At 41.8% G+C, this 19,917-nt stretch overlaps 1 protein-coding gene and 1 non-coding gene across 2 annotated transcripts in view; one reads left to right on the forward strand and one right to left on the reverse strand.

The window, feature by feature from the left end:
* Positions 1 to 19,917, forward strand: part of rps6ka3b (ribosomal protein S6 kinase A3b) — a 64,591-nt gene that overhangs the window by 4,111 nt on the left and 40,563 nt on the right. Inside the window, exon 2 of the mRNA XM_085468940.1 lies at positions 12,066 to 12,125. Coding sequence (XP_085325066.1) covers positions 12,066 to 12,125 — 60 coding nt within the window. The remainder of the gene's footprint in view (positions 1 to 12,065; positions 12,126 to 19,917) is intronic.
* Positions 5,141 to 5,234, reverse strand: trnai-uau (transfer RNA isoleucine (anticodon UAU)). Its single transcript has 2 exons — positions 5,197 to 5,234; positions 5,141 to 5,176 (listed from the first exon to the last, which is right to left on the reverse strand). It is a non-coding gene; the product is annotated as a tRNA-Ile (tRNA).

Genomic DNA, 19,917 nt, shown 5'->3' on the forward strand with positions numbered 1-19,917 from the left:
TGTGATTTTCTGGGACAGACAGCCTGACATTTAAGAAGAAAACAGTCCTACTGTGTTTTTCGTACACACATGACATCATGATTATTTCTGGAATTGTTGTTTTCCTGAGCTTCTCATAAGAAGTCTCTCTCCACCTCGCTACATAAACACTTTGAGTGTGATTCGCGTTTTTACATGTTCTCCAGAAACAGTCAGTGTGAAGTAAATCAGACACATATGGATTCCTTAATTTATTAGCGTAATTACAATTAATCAATAATGGAAATGATCATTGGCTGGAGCCCCGAGGGATGTTAAATGAATAGCTTCTGTTTCTGTGCAGCTCTTCTGAAGCATTTCTGCGTGTTGTAAGAAACTGTGAGTGCTGTTTCATCACTGCAGCCACACACACACAAGTGCACGCATGCTAGTTTCTGCATTTCGGCGACGACTGCAGATGTGCTCCGCTCTTTGTGTGCGCGCGCTGAACGATGTTTGTCTTCAGGGCACCAATCCAAGCGAAGCATCCACTCAGCTTCGCCTCTCACGCTTTTATCTGCGTCTTTTGTTGTCGTGGTGGCCTAGAAAAAGCTCTTACAGGCGCTTCTCCGCATGCCAAAAGGCTGAGAGGTGTAACACCGGGGTCAAAGGTCGGGTGTTATTGAGCAAAGCGGCAGCAGAACGATCCTGTCGGTCTGACAGTGGTGTGTAAAGATGCCGAGGGGGGAATACCAGGGGCAGGTGAGAGCTTGTTAGGTGGCGAGACAGAGAAAGAGGCGCTGACTGCAGTGACTCAGTAATTTCTGTGTGTGAGGGTTTATTATTCACGATCTGCCTACAGAGTGACACACACACACACATTTCTCCATGCAGCCCTTGTGACACCTCATACAGGAAGCGGGGACACACACACACACGTAAGCTCTTCCTGAATCATGCAGCCACAGTGACACCGCCCTCTGCTCTTTATCAAGATTCAGAAACTTGTAGGAAGGAAGAACTGGAAAAAACCACACTCTCACACACTCTCACACACTCTCACACAGAAGCTGGTTTTGTTTCAGACTTGTATCTCAGGTTCAGGAGACAAAAGCTTTCTTTAGAGCAGCCGGTTTGAATCAGTAGTTTTAATTTGTTAAGCAACAACAAATAAATCAGGCAAATAAAAACAACTCCAAGAGCTTTCACACACTAACCTGCCGCGACCTTCACCAAAAATAACGCTCTGTCACGGCTGTAGTGACTGTCTGCCACCCTAACTCGCCGATAATCAGTGCTGGTGTCACTAAATGCCTCGTTGGCAGGTTGTTTCTGATCAGCGGTCTTCACCCGATGTCCACCTTACATGCAGATAAACTCAAGATGATTCAGTATCTTTCAGAACCAACTTTATCAGCAATAAGGAGTAAAGGTGATTTAGCTGTCTCTCATGTTGTTGGGGAGGTACTTTGGCCTTCTCGTCTTTACAGCGTTGCATCAGTTTATTTAAATTTGCTGATATTTTCTATGCACAGCTCACTTATGCCTCTTTTCCACTTCCACCTACCCTGGTCGGCACAACTCGAGTCAACTCTGCTGTACTCGGTTTCCGTTGTTTTCTATTCCGATTAAGTACAACCTCAGTGTGGATGAGGTAGTTACAGCAACGCAACCCAGAAGTATGCAACACAAACACAACACAACAATGGAGGACGTCAAGGCGATGGTGTACCAGCTGCTCGATGGTAAACATCTGCACCTCGTCGTCGGACCAAACTGTTGGTTTGGGAGTGTTTCTCTCGTTGCCGGGTTTCAAAACCAGAAGGTGTGATTCGTGTGACTCATCCAATGATGTCACTCCCTGGCCAATCAGTGGGATGCAGTTCGTTGACGTTTTCGGCTCGATTGGAACCCAAGCTGAGTAGCTTCTGTTTCAGCCGAGCTTTATCTGTCAGACAGATGATGATGACTTTGAGGTTCCCAGGTCCTGTGGCTGCAGAACAAGCCAAAATGTTCACACCTCCACCGCCGTGCCGAGGAGTTGGTATGAGGTGTTTGTGCTGGTATGTTGTGTTTTAGTCTCACCTGCTAAAGATTCTTGTGGTTTCTTCAGATAGAGCTTTAGCATAGTTGTTCAGTGTTTTTCTAATTCTGCTGTCGTGAACTTGAACGTTTAACCTTTAACTGAGGCCCGTCGAGTCTGAGATGTAGCTGTTATTTAATTAAATGCACCTGATTAGCAGCACCTGGTTTGATGCCAAACCCCTTAAATCCTGTAGAAGAAGCAAGAGTGTGCTTACATTTTCACGGGACTGTAGAGAGACCTGTGAAAAACTTTATTTATTTTTTATATGATCGGATGTTTTCTTTCAGATTGCCTTTTATTAGCTTTGGCCATTTGAATTACCTAGCATACCTCTAGCTTAGGCCTCAGTCACACTGACCTAGACACCAGCCACCAACACCAACGAGAAAAGAGGGCGTTCACCGACATGTTTTAAAATGTGCAGCTTTAACCTTAAAAAGCAAATATTCTCCATTTTTACCTCGTGTCACACTTTTTCAAGTTTCACTACCGCACCACGAGTACCGAGCAGACAGGTTGATGTCGTCAATGCAGACTGTGGTCAAACGTATTGTCGTGGTTGACTCTAGAGCGAGAGAAACCTCCCACAGCTCTAATGAGCCTCAACCATTCGGGATTCTCCTGAAAGCCTCCCCACGAAGTCCAAAGAATGGACGTTTGTATTTAGCAGTTCTTTGGCATCTAAAAGATAAACTCTCCCAGATTCCTTCAGAGTATCTTATAAAGCCTCAACACCGAGGTGCTCCGTGAGCATTTCGTGAGCATATGAAGCATCCCGACAAACCGTCATGTTTACTTTATGTCCCCACCCAAGCCTGACATACCAGGATGTTTCAGCAAGCAGAACACGTTCGTTAGAGGTAGTCGTGCTCATCATCTCCAAGTGAGGCTTGCTTTGATATGTCCTGTTTAATCTGCACTTTTTTAAATAAACAAATACTTACCCAAGTTATTTTTCCAGTAAATGTGCACGTTTCTTTGTCTTAAATGCTACCAGCCTGACTAACATTTAGAGCCTCTCCTCAGACTCTGGGATACATCTTAACATTTTGTTCTTTTTATGCCAGACATTCAGATCGATTATGTGACAAAGCCAGTGTCTCTCCAGAAACAAAATCCTGGTTATTCTTGGATGTCTGCAGGCTCTGCTGCTCCCTGTGATGGGACTCGACATTGGCACAGATATCCAGTTTCACTTTAATTCGATCATCTCCTGAAGATTCAGTTACAGCAGATAAATACCAGTATTAGAAACACTCACTTCTTGCATCTGTTAAGTGCAAGATTTGAGGTGGAATTAATTTCATTCAGGCAGCACAGAGGGCATTTTGATGTTTTGCAGGGAAACTAACCTCTAATTTAACCATAAGGTAACAAACAGGTACAAAAATAAATGTTTGTTGTAATAGGAAATTACATTTTTGTGTTCGTTAATGCCCGATTGTCTCAGTTTTACACATTCTGTATCCCAAACTATTTATAATAAGTATCTGCAGTCTAGCACAAATACACACAAATAAATAAAAAGCAAACAGCAGCAAAGCTGTAACAAAAATAAAACTTGTAATGAAACCTGCTAACAGTGACATCCGGTAATAACTGACACATCGTTTTCAGAGTTGAAGTCAATCCATGTCGTTATGGTGAATTTGGGTTGTGGTACAAATGAGCGGAGTCCCTGATCATCCAAATATACCTCCCTGATTTGTCCTCATCCACCTGCCTCACAGGCCTGGGTGTTGTTAGAAGGCGAGATCACAAAGCAGTGCATCCGCCATGAGAAAGATTTGCCTAGATTTGGTTTTGTCGTTATCGGACAAAGTAGAAGTAACAAGTGATAACATCAGTTTAACCATTTGAATAAACATCTTCTCTTTCCCTGCTTTTTGCTTTACTGCGAGCAGAAGTCGAGCCACAAGTTTTGACAACGCTCCAAAGAGCAGGCTGGCACGCCAGGAATGTTTGGCTTTCTCTGCCTTGAAGTGCCTCCGTAAAGGTTCAGCGGGGTGGAGGTCAGGTGACGGTGGAGGAAATTCCACGACAATCTTTTCAGTTTGCAGAGCTTTGAGGGGTAAGGGTTCAGTATGGGTGGAGTGTGAGAGTTCCACAAAGATGACGGAGGATGGGGAAAAGCACGGTGGGTGTTTCTGGAGAAAAGCATGTTCTCCAGAAACACCCACCGGGCTTTTCTTTGGGGTGGAGTCGATTCCAGGCAGATAAAATCCCACCTTCGGGTGCATTTACACCCTTGTACAGTTGCCTTGCACCGTCCCTCGAGTAGGTTTCACTTAATCGCAGCTCTTCTCTCCTCACATGTTTGAAGATCACTCTTTCAGAGCGGGACCAAGTTCACAGTTTTAAGACTTTTGTTGTTTGGGTCCGTTTTTGGAAGCGACAACATGCTGTCCTCTCATGCCTCTCATAGATTTCTCAATTCCTCAGCAGTAATTTTAAGGGCCAGTAATTTTAAGGGCGGCAGCTGTTGTTGAGGAAGCGCTGCTGTTTCATGCTCGGGCACGATTAGTGGCCACACTGCATTTTTACTGTTCCCACCTCTATGAGGGGACAAGGGCACAGTATGCCACAGTGGTCCAGGGTTGGAAACTTGCACTGCCAACAGAGACAGCTACAGTGTTAAAGGGAAACTACCCTGTAGTGGGCTATTTATGGTTATTTGCATTTCCATCACAATAACACTGCGTTTTTTCATACAGCAGCAATAAAATAAGCTTTTAAACTTTTTTGCGTCACAGCCATGACCAGAAGTTTTGGCATTCGTGCAGATTTAGTGTTTCATGCATTTTGTTTTTTCAGTTTTTCCCCTTCAGCCTTAAAAGAATGATGGGAGTTTGCCATTGTCATGGATTTTCAAATTTATACGTCTGCTAAAAATCTAAGAATTTGAATCCTGGTGAACTTCATGTCAAGGTCAGAGGTCAAGTGTGCTTAAAATTCAAGATTATTGTCATGTATGCAAAGAAAAAGCATTTCTCTGTATATTAAAATTCTTTCTCTGCTGTCCACACGCAGAAGCCTGTTAATATGTACAAATAGATAAAATACAAATTGCACGAATAAAACTCTATTGTAAGTTTTTGCTCCAGGTGAGGCTCGAACTCACAACCTCGGCATCACTCTGCAGGTTACTGTCCTATAAGTACCGCGCGCTGACCGATTGCGCCACTGGAGCTCCCTAAAAGCTTGTGAATGCAATAATTTAAGAAGGAAGTCTCCTAGGATTTTCACATTTATCCTATAGGTGCGTCTCCTAGGAGGCTTAGGCAGCCGTCAGTGTTTTTATTTCTGTTGGGCCACTTCTGATTGATGGGATCCATTCCTGTGTCACCAGAGCGCCAAGCTGATAAAGGTTTGTGAACTTCTGCTTTTTGAGGATTGACCACAATAAAATGTCCACATGATGGATCACTGTGTCCCAAGGCAGAAGTGATAACCTAAGAAGGGACATTAATGTTTTCCATCCATGGCAAGGAAACTCCCCAGATCCTAAACTCCATGCCATAAAACTTTATTTATAAAGTACTTTTTAACACAACAACAAACTTACATTTGAGATCATGGGTCACATGCGACGCAATTTGATCTGAAGTGAAACTCCCCAGATCTTAAACTGATTCAGAATTTATGGCCGGCAAAGCTGAGCGATTGTGAGGTGGAGTAGGCCGGTTTGAGTAAAATCAAATTATAAGCAGTTCTGTTTGATCCAGCAACGTCCTGTTTGAAGCTTGAAGCACAGTCATTTCTAACAGGTTTACAATGACTGCAAGTTGTTTTTTGCAGAAAGCGCCACAGATTATTCGCGTAGCATCTGAACGCTGCTTCATACACCTCAAGGAAAGCTGACAAAGCGTTAACCCAGTCAATACCGATAAATCAAATCTTTGAAATATTTTAAGCATATTTCTCGCGTTTGAAACGTTTCTAAATTCTCAAAGTATCTGATTCGTTTCTGTAGACTCCGCCTTTTTAAATTACTGCAGGTAGTTAAACCAGAAACCTGGTGCAAGTTTAAGACTTCAAAAAAAAAAATTTCATTCAGCTTTCTTAAATGCATCAGTGATTAAAAGTTCTATAAGGCAACGTCAACATTTAAAGACTGAAATGTTGGTCACATTAGAAAGCTTTTTAGGCAGCTACGCCACATATGAAGGCTGATAAACGAGCTGTCTCGGTTCAAAGTGGGGGTCATTCTTTTTGGCCTAAAAGTTCTGTTGTTGCTTAGCAGTAACACAGGCGATTTCACAGGAAAGTCTGATTTGACTAATGGTTATAAATCATTCGTCCTCCCGCCTCTTACGCACTAGCTGAGATAAGAAGGCCGGTTTGAAGAGTTCAAAGTCCACGTGGTTTCTGGGTGTTGTTTGAATATAGTCTCACAAACAAAACCAAACCTCTCCCTTAACAGAAAACCACAGACGAGCTCCACCTCAGCAGCATCACTTCCCTCGACCTAGGATGCCCCGCGCTGGTTGGCAGACCTGCCAGCTTTTTTACATAATGATATCCGATTACGTTGCCAGCAGCTCGACTCTAACTTTAACGATTATTAATACCAGGTGTGGCTGCAGAGTTCATCATCCTGATACCTAGTCGATCTATAGATGAATAAAATGAGACAGTGGAGTCTAAAATCCTTTGAATGCTTTTAATTTTGACTTCCTTTTCCTTCCTAAAAACAGGAACTGAGCTCTTGTAGTGATCCTTCGACTGCAACATGCCGCTCTTTATTAACTGTAGCTTCCAGGAAATTTCCTAGATGTGAGGGGTCAAAGCTCATCTTTATCACTTTCCCTCAGGAAATCATCCCAAAAGAACTTCTGATACCGTCAGGATCTCCTACTATCTGGATTTCCTGCTTCACCACATAGTTGGGGGCGAATGAGACCCCGCGGAGCAGAACATTTAACAGCTTTCATTGTGCTTTTACAAGAAGAGGTCGAGACAACATGTACAAATCAAACTTTAATTGCAGTAAAATATGCCTTTCCTTCTGAGAACATGTTGTTGATGCTCCTGATGTAACAGGTCTGGTTGGAGTCAGAACAAGACTCAGATTGTTTTTGTTTTACTCGTGAACAGCAGTCGAGCCTTTCCAAAATACTTTAGATGATGATGGGAGTTTTTATTTAGACGCAGCTATATTTATGCTGCTGGTGTCATCAGGCATCACTTTAGGTTGTCCAAAACGGACAGGACTCTGGGTAGCTGTGACTTAATAGTGTTTTCTTCTTGATCGTAGGGGTCGAGGTAATTGATATAGTTTTGTTTTGGATTTTTTTTGTGATATTTTACAGGCTTAAATTGTAGTAAAATACTTTTCTTTGAGAAGTCACACGACAAGCAGCTACTTTACATTTTTATTTTAGACATGACACCAGCAAGCAGTTGCTTTCCACAGACTAATCAGGGTTTTTCCTGGCTCTGAATGGACTTTCGTAGGTGTGATAACACATTTAAGTGTGATTAGCCATTTGATTATCAGTTGCCAAAAAAAAACTTGATAAAAAACATTATTACAGAACTGCTGATTTTCCTTTCGGGGGAAGTCCACGGCCTCTTTGGGAGATTCCAACATGTTTTTATATGTAGGAAAATCCCTGTACAAGTTTCCATGTTGATTTAAAAATGCTCCAAAAGCCTCTGTTACGCCAACTGTGACGTGCTCTTGAGGCGTGCTGGACTCACTCAAATCTTTTCCTAAAAAAAGACGCTTCCAGAGAACGATTAGAGAAGTCAAAGCATGAATTGAAGCAATCGTGGAGTTTTCTCCAGAATGTCTCGTCTTTCCGAGCTGTTGCAGCATCTCTGTCTCAGTAATCTGGGAATCTTTGAGCTCGTCCACTGAGAAATAATGGCTGCTTCTCCAACTCGGCTGTGTTGGCTTCGCTGTGTTCACTAAAATACAAAATGTAAGAAGTGGACGACAAGCCAATATGAGTTTTGGCCCTTGGTCCACTTTGCGAGGGCGACAACGGCGAGCACAAACTCCCTGTAAAGTTTTAATGGCTCTGTCATAAATGAGGCAGGCGTATTATTTGCACAGATCTTACATTATACCAGTGTTGCATGTGATTATAATTTGGTAAGTTACAAACTTCTAATAATGTGACAGCTTTGCTGTGTAGCCCCAAAATAACCACATGGAGACTTTTGTGCAATTTGCATGGATACTTTAACAGAATTTAAATATGTAGATGTGACAATGCACCGAAGTTAGAGAGTATTATTTTATTATATTGTCAAAGAACACTTTTAAAGTAACACTTTCCCAACATTATTTTGTACCTTCTTAGGCTTTCTTATTATGTAATTTGAAGCGTTAAGCAGTCGTAAGAGACCAGTAAAGGACTGTTTGTATGGATGAGATCTTTGCGGTTGTAAAAACTGCAGCAACCTGTCGACGCATCGATTCTTTTCTGTGATGTTAGCACTGAGTTGTGCAGCGCGCTCGGTGGTCAGCGCTGCTTTCTCAAGGCAAGGACTGAAACATTGGCAGGACTCTTCTGTTTGTGTCTCGAGTTTACATGTTCCCGCCATGCTTGCATTGAATTTCCATGGAAAGACATGCTTCCCATCCCGACCCAGGACACTCTTGCAAAATCAGTACTTAATCTCAAGAGTTTCACTTCCTGGATAAATGAAGATTAAAAAACAAGACAAAAACTTTGCACTCACTTTCCACAATTTGTGACTCATGTTTTTTTTCTGAGTCATAACTCAGTCAAATCTAACCACGCAGGAACAGCTCGTATTTATAGATTCATTGTGCCATTTCATTTCTGAAGTTCTTTGCAAATGAAGGTTGGGAAAATATGATTGTCATAAATCCAAAACCTGCCTGAGAGTCATCACATTCGTAGGTTTACACTTCAGGAATTGCTGAACTATAAAATTATGTAAGTTGTCTCAACTTAAAAAAATGCAAAATTGTAGCCTTAAAATAAATTAGCATCAACTTAAGAGGGGTAGATTACACAACTCTGAGTATGCAGTGCATTTAGGAAAGAAAAGTCACATGACAGCCAGAAAAAAAAGTGTAAGAAAGTAAAAGTTAAATATACTTATAAGGATAAGGATCAGGTTACGAGGACGGTTGTCTGCGCTGTTGTTTTATCAGAGCCAGATAATCATTGTTGGCTTGACAGCTCTAAGCTACTAGAGTCACACTTTAGTCACACAGAGTTAAAATAGCAAACTCCTGGCGACACAGAAAAATTGCATTGACCTTTTTTGCATTTGCTGACTGCAGTGACGACAGGGCAGCATCCTCAACCTCTGGGACACCACTTTCTATAACAAGGTGATTGCACAGGATGCAGATTGGTGAAGACTTCCAAGTAATGATGTAGGGATTTGTCGTTTTCAACAGTTTATCCCAGTTAACAAGCAGGTTGCACATAATTGCCATCTTGACCCATTCAGTCACAGACTGATACCAAACCTGACTGGTCAGCATCTTCGCAGCAACCATGATGTCATTTAAAAGAGTGAGGACCTTTACTGCCTTTACAGTGTAAAGGTTGATTCTGTGTGTTTTAATGGTGAAAATTGACCAAAATTGAGACAAATGCAGGTGATCGTCCCCACAAAAACAAACGCTGCACACTTTTTATTCATGGTCTACAAGACTGAGCCATTCCACTGCTTCCTCTGCAGCCACCTTGTTCTCTCTTAATCCTGTTTCCTCTTTCTCTTCGTAATCCATCGCTCTCTCTCTGTCCGCTGCCTTTGCTCTCTCCTCGCCCTCCCCACCACCCTCCTCTTCACCTTTTATCCGGTTGTGCAGATTACAGGTCAGTAATTGCTCCCCGAGTTGCTCTCACCCGCAGAGTAAATAATCGTAATCGCTTTTATTGTTATTATGCTTTTTTGGTCACGCAGTAGTATCAGTGCTATCAGTGTCTGAATCACAGCTGTTGTTCGAGCAGGGAAGCAGACAGGCTGTTAATCTGCGTTACGTAATGCTAATTCAGATCTGTTGTTTTTGTTTTCCCTTTCGGCCGAGCAGATGAGGTACGGAAGCCGTCCGAGTCTGTCGGCCCTGCTGATAAATCTTACGTTCAGACCATCTGGGCCCTTCTTTTTCTTCTCTTTTGTTCCCGTATCTCATTTTAACCTGAACTCTAGTTTGATCCCAACATCACAGCGATAGAGCGGGAGGGAGGTGATGATGATGAGAGCTTTTCCACGACGGGCGATCGTGGCTCAAGAGTTGGGCGTTCGCCTTGTAATCGGAAGGTTGCCGGTTCGAGCCCCGGCTTGGACAGTCTTGGTCGTTGTGTCCTTGGGAAAGACACTTCACCCGTTGCCTACTGGTGGTGGTCAGAGGGCCCGGTGGCGCCAGTGTCCGGCAGCCTCGCCTCTGTCAGTGCGCCCCAGGGTGGCTGTAGCTACAATGTAGCTGCCATCACCAGTGTGTGAATGTGTGGATGACTGGATATGTAAAGCGCTTTGGGGTCCTTAGGGACTAGTAAAGCGCTATATAAACACAGGCCAGGCCGTTCACTTTTCAGAATAAAAGACGCCTACTCAGTGAGCGGCTTGCTTCACCTCTGAATGGAAAGAATTGAACGTAGGCAGCAAAAGTCCTTGATGTAAAAGAATTATTAATGTCTTTATGCACCTGATTTACCTTATATCTGATTTAGAGGGGACGCGTTCTGCTTTCCTCGTTTTCTGTCGTATTTGTACTCTAAATCTTTCAAAAACTGAATCATGCAACGCTAGTCTTGTAGTATCTGAGAACAGAAATATGATCCCAGAAATGATCAGAATAGGCCCAGATTTTATACATTAAAGCCACCTGCCTCATATTGGGCGTCTCTGTGCTTCGTGCTGCCAAAGCACCTCTGACCTCGGGGGCACAGACCAGGATCCTTTGGGTCCTTTGTGTTTCCGGGTCAGGACCTTGTGGATCAGGTTTGATTGGATTGGGATTTGGGGAGTTTGGAGGTTGGGTCAGCGCCTTGGGCTCTTTGCCGTTCTTCGAGGAGCTCGTGACAGTTTTTGGGTTGTGGTGATGCCCGTTGTGCTGTGCTTGGATAGTGTTTCGTAACATCCACATAAATGTCAGGAATCAGGTTTCCCAGCAGAACGTTACAGCTCTGATAAGCTTATCATTATCATTCATCTGTCACAGGTTTCAGTGGTGAGGTGGATATTTTGCATATGTTTATAAAATATATACGCAGTGTTTTAGTTAGAAAAAAATAACTAAAATATTAAAATGCAAAAATAAAAATGTTTACAGTTAAAATTAACTGCAAATGTCTAAATAAGAAAATAAAGGAAAATGAATGTGGTGATAAATTATAAAAAAAGTATAAAATTTGAAAATAAAACAAAAAATAAAAGGAAAGGCAGAAAGTATATAGATAAATAAATAAAACTGGAATAACAATTAAAAATAGCACAAAAAATCCAAATTAACATTAAAAAAATGACAAAAAATAACATTTATAAAGTAAAATGATAATTACTTAAAAAATTTAAAAAAAAACTTAAAAAAGAATCGGTAAAAAAAAGTTTATTCTAAAACAAATGCAGAAGTAGAATATCTGTATTTAATAAATAAAATGCTAAATAATTAGAAATAAAGAAATAAATTTAATATAAAACTGAAATAAAAAAATGAGCAAAACTACAAAATAAATTCAAATAAAATTGCAAGAAAAAAAAATAGAGAAAATTGACAGCCCTGGAAAATCAATGAAAACAATCAACGAATGTCAGCTTCCTGTTTACGTCCACCTGAAGTCCCCGGGGTCTGCAGCCCATCAAACTGGACCTTGCATGTTTCTGTACAGATAAGTGTGCCTCAGTACTCGCTGTCTCAGAGGAAGTCGAGCTGTTACCAGTTTTTCAGGTGAGCATGTCTGAGCCTGAAGAGGTGACGTCGCCTGCCAGGATCACACAGAGAGCAGCTGCTAATTAGCATGTCACTGCTGAGCTTCTGCGTGTGTGTGTGTGTTAACGCCTGACCTTTGTGTGTGTTTGATTACAGGATGCACATCATGATCCCGAGGACTCGGTGGGCGAGGACGATTCGATGTCTGTCTGCACGGTGAGTCCACCTCCTGTCCTGTGTTTCCTGCTCACATCAGAGAGGCTGCAGACTGTGTTTGGAGCTTTCTGTTAGTCTTTCCTGGCATTTCGTCGGCTTCACTGTAAACACGCCGAGCTCTCTGTTTGCACTCAAACTGCTCTGAAGGAACTCACGCGTGCAGTCATGAGTCTGACCTCCTCGTATTGACGCTTAAACAGCTCTTCTGGTCACTTTTACATCGATCTGTGTGCGACCTCGTGTGCAAAAGTTTCAGTTACATTCACACAAAGCAGAGTTTTTGATTTAGCCTCTGTTTGAGAAAACTGACGCCTACTCCTGCAGGATAATTGCTGGTATGAAAGTGAAGCAGAATGTAGCTCACTATTAAAATCATGAGTCATCTCAAAGCAGGAAGAAAAAATCCTCCCTCACATCCTTGGCACTGATCGTTATCATCATTTATTTGTGATGCTCTTCACATTTCAGGAGTTGTTTTGGGATTAGATGATATTTTCTCTTCAGGCGATTCCACCTTCTTCTTCCTGTGGCCCACTTTTATCCTCTACTCACACATGCTGACTTTCATTTGACCCTGTTTTGGAGAAAATCACTGTAAATACAGGGTATTTTGAAATGCATGTGGTCATGCACGGATTACTAAACAGGCCTAGTGGACCTGAGGGATCCGAGCTCAGTTCTAAGATACGAAACGACCACAATGAAGTACAACTGAGTCTAGAAGAGACACAAAACCAATAGAAATGCAAAATTACTGCAGAGAGAGACGCTGGGTATCACAGAAGTGTGCAACATTGAGACAATTAGAACACTGATGGGTGTAAAATGATTGAAAACCTAAAATTATTGGAAATGAAAGCAATGTTGGAAAGCAAAGAAATGTGCAAAACAAGCAAAAGAAACAACCTGAAATTGGTACGAAATGAGGAAAAAGCAGCAACCAAATAATAAAAAAGTGAAACAAAGTAATCAAAAAGACACAAAAATGACCTCAAGAGTGGAAATTGATGGAAAATCACCAGAAAAATGCATAAAATACTCACAGGAAGAAGGAAAATCACCCCTAATAGGTGTAAAACATTTGCAAAATACATGCAAAGTAGCAGAAAATGATGCAAAGCATTTGTCAGCAGACACAAAAGATCACAAACAGACCTCAAAGAGAATCACAACATCGCTGAATTAGTGCAAAATAATGAAGAACCATCCCAAAGAAAGTTTCTGTGTCCTGTTTTTCAGTGACTGCTGTCTTGTGTGAGTCCTCGAGCCTCTGAATGGCTTTTTGCACCTTTAAATGTTGGTGAGCCTTCACTTCATGCACGCAGAAGCAAATCAGCAGATATGGGACTGGTGGGGAAAAACGAGCAGTGCCCTGTAAACAAAAATAAGCACAGGTGCAGAAACATAATTCAAAGGATTAAATGTTGTGGCTTTTTTATGAAATGTGGGCTGGTTCTCATAAGCTACAAAAGCAGAACTGGCTCCTCAGACGTTTCAGGAGCCGTGTGTCCTGCACTGAGCTCACGGACCTGTCTGCGAGTGTTTGAGCAGCAGCAGGGAGGGCAGCTGCACGTATTGATTTTTTAAATGCAGGGGAGATGGCTTATGGATCGACTCTCTGGTAGGAGCTGAGCACTCATTACCTCACTGCACAGAGTCGGCAGCACTCACACAAAGACACACACGAGCTCTGCAGCAAGAAGCTGGATGTGAAAACATCACCAGCGTCACATTGTGTGAGTGTGTGTCTGCAGGTCTGTGTGTGTGAGCGTGAATATATTACATAACTGTTAATGAGTGACTTAGACTGTTCCAGTCAATGTGAAGCGAGTGTGTGAGAGTGTGTGTCAGGTTAAATCGGGGTAATGAGGCAGCTTTCTCTCTGTGTCACGTTGCTCAAAGTCTTAGAGTGTGCAAATGACACAAATTCACCGACCGCTACACATGTGAGGACCTTCACTGAGACAAGGGACGGCAAAGCAAACAAGTTCTGCAACGGTCAGACCACAGAGCTTCAGACCGAGCTGTGAGTAAGTCTGGGAGAAATGACCACACTTCTCACTTGGTTTATCACCTCAATAAGCACTTTGGTCAGTTAATGGCCTCAGTCACTGGTATCAGGTCTTACTGAATAAAACATGACGTTCTGTCAATTTTATTCACCGGTCGTCCAAATAGAGGATGAAACAGGGTGTGCGTGTAACTGAGACACTACATGAGCCAGGCTGATTGTAGGAAATAAAAAACCCTGAAACCTAAAGTTTAAAAAGAGAACTTACTAATAAAACAACTAAAACTGAAACTAAAACTTTGATATGGGACAAAAATAATGGCAGGGGGAACCAAAAGAAGCAAAAATGCAGAAAATACAAGATGCAAAATGTGAGAAATTATACAAAACGAATACAAAACGATAGAAAACAGCCAAAAAGAGGATTTCAGAATGATTAAAAAGCAACCTCAGTGATCATATAAAGACCAAAATGACCAAAGCCTGACCTAGCATGGCCAAAATGTGACAGAAAAGGACAAAAAGAAGAAAATGATCAGGAAGGGAGCGCAACAACCATGGAGGTATACTACAGAGAGGCCAAAACAGTCCCAAAGTCATGGACAGCAACCATGAAGACATGCAAAATGAATAAAAAGAGAGCTCAGTGATCATAAAAATACCAAAATGACAAAACAATGGCCCAAAACAGTCACAAAACAATATTGAGCAACTATAAAGAGGAGCAAAGTGATTAGAAAGAGATCTCAGTGATCACGAGAAACAGTCAAAGGACCACAGAGAGACACAAACAATCAAAATATGAAACAAAACGATGGGAAGCAACCATGGAGTCAACATGAACAGAAAGAGCTCAGAGATGACTAACATGTGACACAAACGATATTAAGCAACTATAAGAGAGGCAAAATTATTAGAAAGATATCTGTTCATAAATGATTAAACGCCTGCGAAGCACAAAATAATCCAACAACAGCAAAATAGTTGAAGTTAAACACACAGGAAGTGTGTTTGTGTCACTGTGGTCAGATTTCATCACATGTCAGGAGACGCTTTGGTGCAGATCTTTGCTGAGACTTGGTGAATTTTCGTGAGTCAGCTAACTTCCAAAGCTTGCTTTATAATTTCCATCCTGAACTCCTGAAAAGCCTCGAGGCTATCGTGAAGAGTGGGCAGGGAGCACTGAATTTAATTTCAAACATTTCAGAGACGTAAAAACCTCACATGCAGAATCACTTAAAACATGCTTCTGCTTTTTTTAAACTCTTTAAGTTGTGCTTGCTATGTCCATTAATGGGTCGACCCGTGGTGCCAACAGCAGTCACTGATGTTTGACCACGAGCCAAAAGGAAATTCACCAGCAGCTTTGCAAAGTAGGATTTCATTTCCTCAAATATAGCAGATATTTTTGTTTATCGTTTGGCAGGAAATGAGAGGAACTGCTGTGGTTTGTTATCTAAAGTGACAGAGACTCATTGGATTGGCTTATATGTGCACTCACATGTGCAGACAACCGCCCAACTACCCCTGTGAGCCAGTAAGAGCCGATAAAAAAGCACTGAAAACACACACACACACACACACACACACACACACACACACAGACACACACACACACACACACACACACACACACACCTCAGCTCTCATTCACGCACACACTCGCTCAGATCCTGAAACACCTCCATCACAGCGCTGTTGCATCCATTGAGTCGATAACACATACACACACTATCATGAGCTCAGGTGTGACTGCAAGAAACACACATTCAGTTGACACACTGACATCATTGTTGAGTCAGTAGCACACACACACGCCTGGTTTGCTATCTTTGTGGGGACATCCCATTGACATAATGCTTTCCTCAGCTGCTTACTCTAACCATCAAAAATGGTCCATTAGACGATCGACATCAGTGCTGGTTTTTAAATCCAGATTGAAAACACATTTTTATTCACTGGCTTTTGACTCAGTGGTTGACTGACTTGTATTTACTTGTATTTTATTGTTTTTCACTATGTTTATTATTTTATCGTATTTATTATTCTTATGGTATCTATTATGTTTCTATTGTTCAGCACTTTGGTCAGCCTTGCGTGTTTTTAAAGTGCTATATAAATAAACGATGATGATGATGATGATGATGATGATGAAAAATGAATGGCTAACCCTAAACCTAACTATAACATTTTGAGTCCCCCATGGGGACCTGGACTTTGGTTCCCATGAGGGCTGTTGGTCCCCACCAGTATAGTAAATGTCAGATTTTGGTCCCCATCAAGATAGTAAGAATCCATGCACACACACACACACACACACACACACACACACACACACACACACACACACACACTCGCTAAGGCCCCCAGTGAGGCAGAAAAGAGTTTCCAGACAGCAGAAGGAACATCGTTGCTCTCTGAGGGGCCAACTAACATCTGCTGCCATCTGCCGCTGCTGTTCAGCTGTGTGTGTGTGTGTGTGTGTGTGTGTGTGTGTGTGTGTGTGTCAGACACAGTATCATGTCTCATCAGGATGAGGTCACTTGTTCGCTGTGGGAACACCATGTTGAACACACACGTGCACCAGCTTCTTAGTTTGTGTGACCTGCTGCGCCGCGGGTTTTGTGCCTCGCTCGGTTTTGCTCTCCCAGCAGATTTCTCTGGCTGACTGCGTCGCTCTAAATGGTTTAAATGGGACTTCTTAAATATTTCATAAATGCGCAGGTGTGCTCTTGCAGAGCTGAGATTTGTTCCGTCATCCTCTGAGAATCGATTGAGGCAATGCCAAACTTATGATAGCACCTTCTCCTTCCTGTGGCCCACTTTTAAAAACAAAACATCTGCAGAGAGGTGCGATTTAACGTAAAAGTGACACAAAGCAAACTCCAAAGAAATGCTAAAATAAAGAGATGAAAACCAGCCATAAAGAAAAGAGGAGCTGATTATTAGAAAGATGCAAAATGAGTAACATAAGATGTAACTTGACAGCAAAGTGGTTGAAAATAACTATAATAACAATAATAATTATTGTGAAAAATGTAAAACAAAATATCCTAAGTCTAAATGAGTGCCTAATATGATAGAAATAATGACCACAAAAAGCATTAAGTGACCATGAGATGCAAAATGACCAAACTGTGACATAAAATTCCCAAAACAGGGATGAAGATGAGCACAAAGAACAGGAAGTGATAGCAAAAGGATACTCTCATGAAGCTGCTGAAAACAGTTTGAAAGCTTTTATGACTCAGGCTATTATAACAGGATTAATACGTTCAGGGAAAATCAGCCCATCAGTTTCCCAGAACAGCGTCCTGTTATTGATTAACCGAGCGATTGGTAGTGTTTAGTGAGCACGTGCGTCCCAGAGAGAACAGCCAGTGAAAGCTAATGTGTGATTCGTTTCAGAGGGTTAATGAGAAGAGTCCAGAGGTGGGTTTCAAAGTAGCTTGCAGATTTGTAGGATCTATGGGAAAGCTGAATGGCCTTAAACAGCGCCCCCCTGTGGATGTGTAGAGTGATGTCTGTGGATGTTTGTCCTGGTGTTTGTATGGGTGGCAAAATAAAATATGTCCGGTATCTGCGAACAGTTACCAATAGAAACACCTTGTTGCTGATTAAATGAATGATTGCTTGATCATGATGCTGTTCATTGGGGAGCAGTGATGTTTTTTACAGGTTTCACAGGTTTTACAGGTCAGTCAGGTGCACGCGCTGCTCAACATTCATCACGATTTTGCTCCTTGTTTTTGGCTGTTTAGGTTACTGCATGACCAGAAGTCATTTTCGGAGCTGAGCTACAATTAATTTGGCCAGTATCGAGATTATCAAACACACTTTGGAGAATTTGATCGAAAAAGGCGATTCTTGTATGTAGGGGTGGGCGGTAGAAACGGTATAAATTTGGCCAACTGTAGAGATTTTGACTATACCGCTCTATCGCAATAACGCATGTTGATGGTGTCATCAAGCTGCGCCTGTTTTGGTCGAAAGCATTGCAGCGGCTGCAAACAATATCATCTGCAAATTACTGCGCTTCCTCCACTTCCCTACCATTGATTCATTAATGCTGAATTCTCTCGCAGCTGCTCTATTCCCATGTTGTTGCAGTATATTAATAACTAACCTGGTATTGTGGATGGATTATCTCAGTTGTTCTCCTGACTGAAGTTTGGTCTGTTTATAGCATCCTGCCATGTGATTGCATTTGTCCCTGACCACCAGAAACCCTCACGTTAACTTTTCTCGAGTGGAAAAAAGTTAGCATTCATCCTTCAGCTTCACTGTGCTAATGTTATGCTAACGTAGCTGTTTTGCTAGCGATCACGTAGCACATCATTATATACCAGCTAGCTTAACTACAGTAACCCTACAAACGTCACTGCTGTTTAGTTTACTGTCTTCCTTTATGTTGGAAGTGATAGCAAAGCAGTACGTTTTAATTTTTTTAATTGATCTCTCAGTCAGAACATGCTATGGCATGTTTAGGTGGAAACTAGCGAGCTAACTTCCTGCTAGCTTCTAACTCTGTTGAATTTAATAAATTCTGTTTTCATGGATGCCTGGATGTAAAGCAGCAACGCTGATCATTTTATTAAAAATGAAAGAATTTAGACAGTTTTTAACTCTCAGTGTTCGTTTGACTTTGGGACCTGAAGAAGACGGAGTTTTGGACCCAGATTACTCTGCAAGGCTCCTGACTATGGCAGCCATAATGCTCCGGCTTCATAGCTTACCAAAGTCATATTAAATTTTTTTTGACAGATTTCTGTGCGCTGTGTACCACATAAAATCGGTTCGAGGTCAGTAAGCACAACCAGAATTCATACATAAGGCACACTGTTGATTTTTGAGAAAATTAAAGGATTTTAAGTGTGCCTTATAGTGTGTAAAATACGTTATACAGAAGAAAAGAATATATCGTGATATATATCGTTACCGCACATGCTTCAAATTATACCGCGATATGGATTTTAAGCCATATCGCCCAGCCCTACTTGTATGTTATTTAATTGATTTGTAATAAATGAGTAACTGAGCTTTGCTCCCCACCTCCTGCCTGTCTTGAATGTTTCCCTCCATCAGCTCTTGCACCTTGCTTTCCCATTTCTCTTACACCGTCGGGTTGCAGTGCACGGTGCATATTGATGGATTATGGTGTCTTAAGGGGTTTCAAAGCCAGTGGCCGGTGGCCAAGAGTGCAAAGCTGTCTGGAATCTCAGAGGGGTGTCTGTCCGACTCGTTGGTTACTCAGTCTGTTCTCTCGATAACCAGCCTTTCCAACTTTTCTGCACCGTACAGGAGAGTAGACAGGATGGAGCTGGATGGAGGTGTAATTTTATTAGGTTAATGTCTAAACCACTACACTATTGATCCCTATATTTGAGGTCGTTATAATGCCACAACACTGTAGGAAATCACAGGCTTTTATATGCACTTGCATGAATGGGAAATCTGTGAAGGCTAGATGATGAGGTCATTATTTAAATGTGCAGCAGCTGTGTTGCTGCTCTGCTACATGTGCTGCAGACAGCTTTGTAAACAGGAGTCACAGCTGCTGTGACGACACTGTTTCGAACGGAAGACAAGTGTCTATTTCTCAGTTGTAATGTTTTGGGAAAAGAAAGATGAAATCTAAGTGAATAGAGAGGATATTATGGTATGAGCTGTATGTGTCTGGTTCTAGTTTGAACAGTGTTGGTCAAGTTACTTGAAAAAAGTAATCAGTAACTAATTACTGATTACTCCCCCAAAAAAGTAATCCCGTTACTTTACTGATTA

Source organism: Copadichromis virginalis, linkage group LG9 (assembly GCF_057382275.1).
Source record: "Copadichromis virginalis isolate Kocher_CV1m ecotype Utaka linkage group LG9, C_Virginalis_male_GT1.1, whole genome shotgun sequence".
Classification (NCBI taxonomy): Eukaryota; Metazoa; Chordata; class Actinopteri; order Cichliformes; family Cichlidae; genus Copadichromis; species Copadichromis virginalis.